We start from the raw sequence: 9100 nt of genomic DNA, 5'->3' as shown, positions 1-9100 counted from the left end.
GATTTCCGTTTACCAATAAGGGATTTGAAGTGGTGCGAATCCCTTCAAGGAAATTAACGTGAGTGTTCCTCCAGTTATTTCTGGGACTTGTTTGCGCACTGAAAGCGCAGAAACTAAACTTTTCCTGCTTTGGCTTTTTTAGTTAGTAATTTTATTAATTCATATCTATTCCCATTACTCTGGGCCGGCAAACTGAAACTTCTGCAACAAGGAGCCTAAAAAGAGGAACATTTAAAGAGTCGGGATGCTATTTAGCAAGGCTTCTTCACGTGTCACGAGAGGATGCCTGAACCTGAATCGCCATGGTTATTGGCGGACTTCATCTGCACGTCCGAGACGGAGGGGGAGAGAAAGAGCGTCGCTCTTTCTTCTTCGTTTCCTTCAACTCTATGGTTCCGCCTCCATACTGTGTTGCTCGTCCAGTCCCGCCGCCGCCGCGTGGTTTCTGCCACGGGCGCTGCAAGAGCTGGAAAGTTGCAGCGCAGAGTGGTAACGCCGGCGACCGTTGCAAGGACGAGTCTGGCCCTGCAGGCTTCCCCGGGGATATAAACTGCGTCCTGCACTTCAGCGGCGCCTATGGTCGCTTTTCTTCTCAAGGAGCTGCTCCGTATGAAACTTGACTCGGCTGCGCTTCCGGTTCAGCGAGGTTCGTGCAAGTCCAGTGCTTTTGTGTTTTTTCTCGGAAGGAAGCCCTGCTTGTGCTCGGTGGGACTTCCCCCCGAGGAAGCTCTTGCAACTTGGCGCCCAATCCGCCGGCGTCCCTCTTCGCAGAAATGTCAAAGCAGGCACCATAGAGATAGGTGCCTCGTGATGAAAATGACGGGAATGTTACAATAGCAATGTAATTGGGGGATGCGCGGGGGAATTTCTTATTTCTCTTTTCCTGCTTCCTCAAAAAATCTCTGGAGGCGTTTGCAGAATACAGTAACAGATTTGGACAACCTCTTAATTTGGACCGTAAAGACACTTGGTTGCTTTTCGTGGCTCTTCAAATGTTATCTTTGCAACTATAGGAAAAGCTAGCTCATTATTGGTATTAAAACATGCAGCTTCTTGCATTGCAGCAGGGATGAGGAAGGCCTGCAGGTGTTGCTGGGTGCAGCCCAGACTGATGGGTCAGGGACGATGGTCAGGGATAATGGAAGGGCCATTACGCCTTTTCTGTACAGATGTGTACCCTTAAGTGGGGCAGGGGAAGCTGTACAGCTGTTGTATGAGCATCGCAAATGTATATTTTTGTGCTTGTTCATACATTTTGAAGGTGATGAAGCAGGTCTTAAATATAATTTGAGGCAGTTGTGGGAAGCACATTCTTCTAGAAACTCATTTATTTGCCAATTAACTGAATCAGCTAGAACCATTCAGCCCCATGTTTAGCCAAACAAGCTGTGTTCAATGCATTCGGCTCTCACAGTAGCTAAAATATGTGGGGAATCTTGGCTAGATATAAAATGTGCATCTGTTTATGTGAAATGAGTTGCTTTTATTTTCTCTCTCTGCCTGCAGATTTGAAAGAGAAGCTTCAAAATGGATGGGCTTCTCAGAAGAGGGAAAACTATTCTTCCTGCTTTGAAAAATTGGATTGGTTGGTGCCAAAAGCAGCAACAGTGTTGCAGGTTTTATTGTGATCTTCATGCAAGACAAAAGTGTGTATCCCAGCACTTCCAGTCGATGAATCTGCGGGAGGATAGCATAGCATCGCAGCAAACCAGCAAACCGGGTGAACTGACATGTAAAAGTCAGAGATTGATGTTACTAGCAGGACTTATCTACCCGGCCAGTCCCGGCTGCTTCCACTATATGCCCTACACTGTCCGAGCACTGGAGAAGCTCATCAGAGTGATAGACCGAGAAATGCAGGCTATAGGGGGTCAGAAAGTGAACATGCCTGCATTGAGCTCAGCAGAGCTCTGGAGAGCCAGTGGAAGGTGGGAACTCATGGGCAGTGAACTATTACGACTGGCAGACAGGCACAATCAAGAATACTGCCTAGGACCTACTCATGAAGAGGCCATCACAGACCTAATCGCTTCCCAAGGCCATTTGTCTTACAAGCAGCTTCCCCTCATGCTGTACCAGGTAACAAGAAAGTTTCGAGATGAGCCAAAACCACGCTTTGGGTTGCTGCGTGGCAGAGAATTTTATATGAAGGATATGTACACCTTTGATGCCTCCAAGGAAGCTGCCCTCCAGACCTATGCCCTTGTGTGCAACGCTTACGGCAACATATTCAACAACTTAGGCCTTCGGTTTGTGAAAGTCCAAGCAGCTACTGGAAGCATTGGGGGGACGATGTCTCATGAATTCCAGCTGCCCGCTGACGTTGGTGAGGACCGATTGATGATGTGCACAGGCTGTGACTTTGCAGCCAATGAGGAAACGATAAACCCAGATGAGAAGCATTGCCCAGTTTGCAAAGGGAAACTAGCTGAGTACAAAGGGATTGAAGTTGGCCATACCTTCTTCTTGGGCACAAAATACTCCTCTGTTTTTAATGCTACCGTCCGCACTGCAGAAAATAAGCATATTCCGGCTGAAATGGGCTGCTATGGGCTGGGTGTGACTCGGATTCTTGCAGCCTCCATTGAGGTGCTTTCTACAGAGGACGCCATTCGGTGGCCAAGCCTCATTGCACCATATCAAGTCTGCCTTATTCCCCCAAAGAGAGGGAGCAAGGAGGAGAAAGGGGCAATGCTCCTGGAGGATTTATATAACTGTATTGTTGAAGCAGCCCCTTGGCTTAAGGAGGAGATAGTACTGGATGACCGGACACAATTCACGATTGGTAAAAGATTAAAAGATGCAAGTAAACTTGGGTACCCGTATGTTATAATAGGTGGCAAGAAGGTTTTGGATGAGCCTTCTCTATTTGAAGTATGCAATCAAAATACTAATGAGACTTTGTTCCTTAACAAAGAAGCCATTGTTAACTTGCTGAGTAAAGTGCAGACTCGCTGAATACTGGATGTGTAGCTTTTGAATACCGAAATGTCAGTGTTTCCCCTCTGCCATCTTAAGCATATGGTTATGGGAGTCTATAGGAATTATTTTTATTTGCATCTTCCAGCCCAAGGATTACTGTGAAGGCAGATATGGTGCCTATATGCCAAAGCCTCATGTGCAAACTTGGTTGCCCTTTGATTTCAACAGCAGACAGTTCCATCTGTACATTTGGGGTCTTCTGCAAAGGTGAGGATCCTGTAGCCCTCCAGATGATGTTGGCTGCACCTTCCATAATCTCCAGCCAGCATGACCCAATGGCCAGGAGTGATGGGAATTGTAGGCTAACAATATCTGGAGGGCCACAGTTTCCCCACTGCTTATTTTGCATAACCAAAGGCCGGCCTTTCGTTATGCAAAATAATAATAGTGTCCTGTTTGACAATTATTTGGGGGACAGCAGCCTGAAGCTAGATGTGATAAAGCCTTAAGATAAAAAGAAAGTTTGCAATAATGTGTTTGCCGGTGTAGCTGTGGTCATGGAAGCAAAAGGCGAATCACCACCTCTAGTTTTTCTTAGGTGCGCTGTGCCTCTGTGTGACGGACTCTCGTGGTCCGAGTACTTAACTGGATCTGTCCCATCTGATCATCAGCTACATGAATTCAAAGACTGAGTTACTGCTTACGTACTAGTGGGTCTTGATTATACTAGCCAAATATTTCCTGGAAGGATTCGAGATGGACTTTGCTAAAAAAAAATATACCAAGTTGATCTTTGTAAACTTTTTTGTGTTTTTTTAAAAAGAAAAATCATGCCTTCTTGAGTAGAGTATACCCCCCCCCTTTTGCATGTTGATTAAAAGTAAATTTTCCTCTTCTGACTGTAGGGTTCAATTTCTAAGTATGGAAAACAAATTCCAAACAACAAAATTGATGGAAGCTGGTTAATGCTGAGCTTCTGAGTGAGCCATTTACGGTAAATTGGCCATTATTCTGAAATCCTGACACTTGATTGCCAAATAGGCTGCTGCTGTTCTTCCACTTTTTAAAATCATGTACTGTAATCTGGATTTTCAGTCTTCATAAGCATTTCACTTAATTAAAAGATATACAGCTAAGTTTGAATATTGTTTTGCTTTAAATATGACATACCCACACTCCTGTAACTTTTTCCCAATGATAAAGCAGAGATCATCAGGAGGTTTGGGCTGGGTGTTCATCAGTATGCAGATGATACCCAGCTCTACCTCTCTTTTAAATCAGAACCAGTGAAGGCGGTGAAGGTCCTGTGTGAGTGTCTGGAAGCGGTTGGAGAATGGATGGCAGCTAACAGATTGAAGTTGAATCCTGACAAGACAGAAGTACTGTTTTTGGGGGACAGGAGGCGGGCAGGTGTGGAGGCTTCCCTGGTCCTGAATGGGGTAACTGCCCCTGAAGGACCAGGTGCGCAGCCTGGGAGTCATTTTGGACTCACAGCTGTCCATGGAGGCACAGGTCAAATCTGTATCCAGGGCAGCTGTGTACCAGCTCCATCTGGTACGTAGGCTGAGACCCTATCTGCCTGCAAACTGACTCGCCAGAGTGGTACATGCTCTGGTTATCTCCCTCTAAGTGGGGCTACCTTTGAAGGTGACCCGGAAACTACAACTAATCCAGAATGCGGCAGCTAGACTGGTGACTGGGAGCGGCCGCCGAGACCATATAACACCGGTCTTGAAAGACCTACATTGGCTCCCAGTACGTTTCCGAGCACAATTCAAAGTGTTGGTGCTGACCTTTAAAGCCCTAAACGGCCTCGGTCCAGTATATCTGAAGGAGCGTCTCCTCCCCCATCGTTCTGCCCGGACGCTGAGGTCCAGCACCGAGGGCCTTCTGGCGGTTCCCTCACTGCGAGAGGCCAAGTTACAGGGAACCAGGCAGAGGGCCTTCTCGGTAGTGGCACCCGCCCTGTGGAACGCCCTCCCATCAGATGTCAAAGCGATAAACATCTACCTGACATTCAGAAGACATCTGAAGGCAGCCCTGTTCAGGGAAGTTTTTAATATGTGACATTTCAGTGTATCTTTTATCTTTGTTGGAAGCCGCCTAGAGTGGCTGGGGAAACCCAGCCAGATGGGCGGGGTACAAATAATAAATTATTATTATTATTATTATTATTATTATTATTATTATTATTATTATGTGAGCATTGAGCATGGCTAAGAGAGTAAGGCTGCAATCCTAGCCCCACCTAACTGGAAATAAGCTCTATTGAATTAAACAGGATTTGCTACTGAATAGCTATGTTTAGGATTGCACTGTAAGCTAGGAATGGAAAGCCTGTGACCCTCTAGAACAGTGTTTCCCAACCTTGTGCCTCCAGCTGTTTTTGGACTACAATTCCCATCATCCCTTGCCACTGGTCTTGCTAGTCAGGGATGATGGGAGTTGTAGTTTAAAAACAGCTGGAGGCACAAGGTTGGGAAACACTGCTCTAGAACAGCCTTTCTCAACCTGTGGGTCCCCAGATGTTTGCTGAACTACAACTCCCATCACCCCTAGCTAGCAAGACCAGAGCTCAGGGATGATGGGAGTTGTAGTCCAACAACATCTGGGGACCCACAGGTTGAGAACCGCTGCTCTAGAAGGTGTTGGCTTACACCTCCCATCTTCCCTCACCCTTTGCCATGTTCAGGGCCAATCAGAGAAAGGTAATTTAGCCTGGGCCCTCAAGCTTAAAGTGGGCCTCAAAAATAGGCACTTGTTAAGTTTTGCAACTTGTTTTTATGTGCAGCGGATCAAGTTGCAACACACTCTAAGTTTAGAACTGCAAATTTAAGCAAATAAGAGATGAAATTTGATAAAAGACATTACCAGTACTTTTTTGTTAAGTGATGCAGATTTTGCCACATGCTAAATGTGACATTGCATGTAAGCAAGATTTTTCCTCAAGAATAAGTGCATTTGCACAGAAAGAGACTGGATAAGTATTATTTTTAAAAAATCAAATTATGTCTTATTTCCTCCTCCCCCGCCCACATGCCTCATTTTGTTTTTGCATGTTGTCATATTTCCATGACTGCATTTATTATTATGGGGCCTTGGGCTGATGGGAGTTCAACATTTGGAGAATCACACATTCCCCATCCCTGTACTTGTTCATGTAATGTAAAAACATAGTTTGTTACATCCAAACAATAACTACATAGGTGGAATGCTTTGAGTACTCTGAAATACCATTTAAGTGCATAACCATTTAACTTAGATATCTGGTAGGGATGTTACCATTATTGGTCATTGTTCTCCCCCCACCTTTCTTACCATCTCTCACACATTTTCTTGGGAATAAAAGCATCCTTACAATAAATCCTATTCTGTGGAATTTAGCTTCAGTCTGCTTAGAGCATCGTTGTTGTCAAATTGTACAAATCTCAAACCAGCAGCAAACTGATCACTTAGGACAGTAGTTTTCAACCTTTTGAAATCCAGGACCCTCCTTTAACCCCAAAGTGCATTGGGGAACCCATTTCTCTCTCTTTTTTTTTACCAGATATTTGTGTGGTAATAGTGCTGCTGCTGTGTCCCACTTTGGACCAGGATGTGGCCCAGGCTCTGGCTCCCCTTGGGTGTGCCAGGCATAACCAGGCATGGTTCTCTGTGCTTAGAATTACTGCAAAGGAAATCCTGTGCCCACTAACTTTGGGTGAAAGCCCCACTGAATTCAGTGGAATTTATCCCCAAATAAATATGGCTTGGATTGGCCTGCTTGAAGTTCAGCATGTAAGCAAAAGCAGCCATTGCATGAAGCCAGCATCTCCTGGGATAATGACTCTGGTTTCGTCTGGGGTTGTAGTTACTCTTGCTGGTGTGCTGCGAGATGAGAATGAAGTGTCAGGTTGCTTCCTCCCACTGTGACTGGGAGAATTTGGGGGAGATCCCCCTGACGGGGTGAGCTCCCATTGCTTGGTCCCTGCTCCTGCCAACCTAGCAGTTCGAAAGCACGTCAAAGTGCAACTAGATAAAAAGGTGCCGCTCCGGCGGGAAGGTAAACAGCATTTCCTTGCGCTGCTCTGGTTTGCCAGAAGTGGCTTAGTCACGCTGGCCACATGACCCAGAAGCTGTACACCGGCTCCCTCGGCCAATAAAGCGAAATGAGCGCCGTAACCCCAGAGTCGGCTACGACTGGACCTAATGGTCAGGGGTCCCTTTACCTTTTACCCTCCCTTTTTGGGGGGGAGGTCTCTCTCACCCATCCTCCCTGGACAAGTAAAGCTGGAGGGCTCCTTTGGAATCATCCTTCTTGACAGAAGAAGTAACTGAGAGGTGGAAGTATGGATGATTCCCTACCCCAAACAATAGTGCACTGCTAAGGGATACAAGGCAGGGCCAAGGAAAGGACAGTGCTCAAGACAGCAAGTATTACAGTATTCCACAACCATGTTCAGCTCCTTTACCCAGGATCTTGGATACAATGCAACCAGCAGTGTTGTCTTGAATGATGACACAAACCTCTCCATTGTGACATTGACTAGTAAGCCCTTTCTTCCTTCAGCGGAAAAGGAATGTGAACCCAGCAAACAGCTGGGAGCATTCACCAACAAGTAAGAAAGTGTATTTCTTTTTCTGATCTGCTCAACTGAGTCTCTATGGTTGAGTCCATCAGTTCCTCAGTATCTGGTCTAATACCTTTATCCACAAATGTGTCAGCATCATTTAGGTACTCGGCGAAGTACATGACTAGGTCACCTTGGTAATTCTACTAATTTTCAGTCCCATTTTTCTGAGATACTAAATATAAATGTAACAAATCTGTTTGGCATGTTTAATTACGGATTATTTCTATGCAAATCCCAAGAAAGAGATGGAAGGAGGGATGATTCCCTACGCAAAACAATAGCATACTGCTAAAGGATACAAGACAGGGCCAAGGAAAGGGCAGTGCTCAAGACAGCGACTATTATTCTACAACCATGGTCAGCTACCTTACCCATTGTGTTCAGGATCTTAGATACTGTTCAACTAGCGCTGTTGGCTTGAATGATGACACAAACATCTCCATTGTGACATTGACTAGTAAGACCTTTTTTCCATCCGAGGAAAAGGAATGTGAAACTAGCAAATGGCTGTGAGTGTTCACCAACAAGTAAGCAAGTGTGTGAGCTTTCTGTAGGGATCGGCTGAGCCTCTTATAAAAGAAGTATACTGCCTAGATCAAAAGAAGTAATAGTACCGCTCTATTCTGCCTTGGTCAGATCCCACCGGGAGTCCTGTGTCCAGTTCTGGGCACCACAGTTCAAGAAGAATATTGACAAGCTAGATGGTCTGCAGAGAAGGGTGACCAGTATGATAGTGTCTGGAAACCAAGTCTTATGAGGAACAGTTGAGGGAATTGGATATGTTTAGCCTGGAGGAGAGGAGAACTGATATGATAGCCACCTTCAAATGTCTTAAGGGCTGTCACATGGAAGATGGAGCGAAATTGTTTTCTGCTGTTCCAGAGCATGGGGCCTGAACAAGTGGGTTCAAATGATTCTGATGAAGCATTTGGGAGAAATTTCCAATTGTAAGAGCTGTTCAGCAGTGGAACGAGCTCCCTCGGAAGGTGGTGGACTGTCCTTCCATAGAGGTATTTCAAGAGAGGTTGGATGGTCATCTGTCAGAGATTCTTTAGCTGTGACTCCAACCACAAGGCATATTGGTTTTCACGTTCCCAGCACTGACTACTGCTTTCCAAACATTTCGTATCAAAATCTGAATTGGTTGTCAATTTTTCTTTTTACAAAGCCACTAGACTGTCTCTTATACTTCCTTCTCTTAAAGGGACTAGAAGAGCTGCCTATGGAACCAAAATGTATAGGTCTGGGTTCTGCAAGGATCTTGGACTGCGTAGGCTTGAGCCATTTTCTATCTAAATTCCATGGTTAGAGTGTAACACAAGCATAAAGTCAGCATAAAGTTTAAAAGGTGAAGGGTTTTTGACCATCAATGCCGTTTTCCTTTTTATTTTCCCTTTTATTTTCAGCTAATATCTTGTGATCTTTCATTAATCAAGTTGTGATAACATCGCCATCTCTATAAAAGCTGATAACTTCTGTATGTACACAGAACTCTCTACCGATCAGCTCAGAAGAGAGTCAGGCTGCTGGGATCCTCTCCAATACAGTTGCTTTGTTTTTAATAG

At 45.2% G+C, this 9100-nt stretch overlaps 2 protein-coding genes across 19 annotated transcripts in view; both read left to right on the top strand.

The window, feature by feature from the left end:
- The first annotated feature begins 405 nt into the window (after window positions 1-405).
- On the top strand, window positions 406-4058 carry PARS2 (prolyl-tRNA synthetase 2, mitochondrial). 2 transcript variants are annotated; one of them, XM_081915851.1, is made up of 2 exons: window positions 406-646; window positions 1507-4058. In XM_081915851.1, exon 2 carries the CDS (start codon window positions 1528-1530, stop codon window positions 2956-2958), a length of 1431 nt encoding a protein of 476 aa, XP_081771977.1. In that variant the 5' UTR covers window positions 406-646; window positions 1507-1527; the 3' UTR covers window positions 2959-4058. The 2 variants fall into 2 exon arrangements, with proteins under 2 accessions (XP_081771977.1, XP_081771978.1); XM_081915852.1 differs by lacking the exon at window positions 406-646 and adding an exon at window positions 714-800.
- The window catches only part of MROH7 (maestro heat like repeat family member 7), a 31330-nt gene continuing 25367 nt past the window's right edge, over window positions 3138-9100 (top strand). For 4 of the 17 annotated variants that reach the window (XM_081915733.1, XM_081915732.1, XM_081915718.1 and 1 more), the window contains exon 1: window positions 8028-8062. The gene's annotated coding sequence lies outside the window, so the exon portion shown is untranslated. Of the gene's footprint in view, window positions 3190-7436; window positions 7521-7994; window positions 8063-9100 lie in introns of those variants that run through there. The other 13 variants (XR_014169441.1, XR_014169442.1, XM_081915729.1 and 10 more) reach the window with 12 other exon arrangements.

The sequence above is a fragment of the Podarcis melisellensis genome, assembly GCF_964234715.1.
Source record: "Podarcis melisellensis genome assembly, chromosome: 6".
NCBI classification, from domain to species: Eukaryota; Metazoa; Chordata; class Lepidosauria; order Squamata; family Lacertidae; genus Podarcis; species Podarcis melisellensis.
Note: the sequence above shows the minus strand (reverse complement) of the source record. Positions and strands in the feature narration are given on the sequence as shown.

What these genes read in the sequence shown, in the direction of transcription:
- PARS2 (XM_081915851.1), top strand. Translation starts at nt 1,528, where the DNA reads ATGGATGGGCTTCTCAGAAGAGGGAAAACTATTCTTCCTGCTTTGAAA.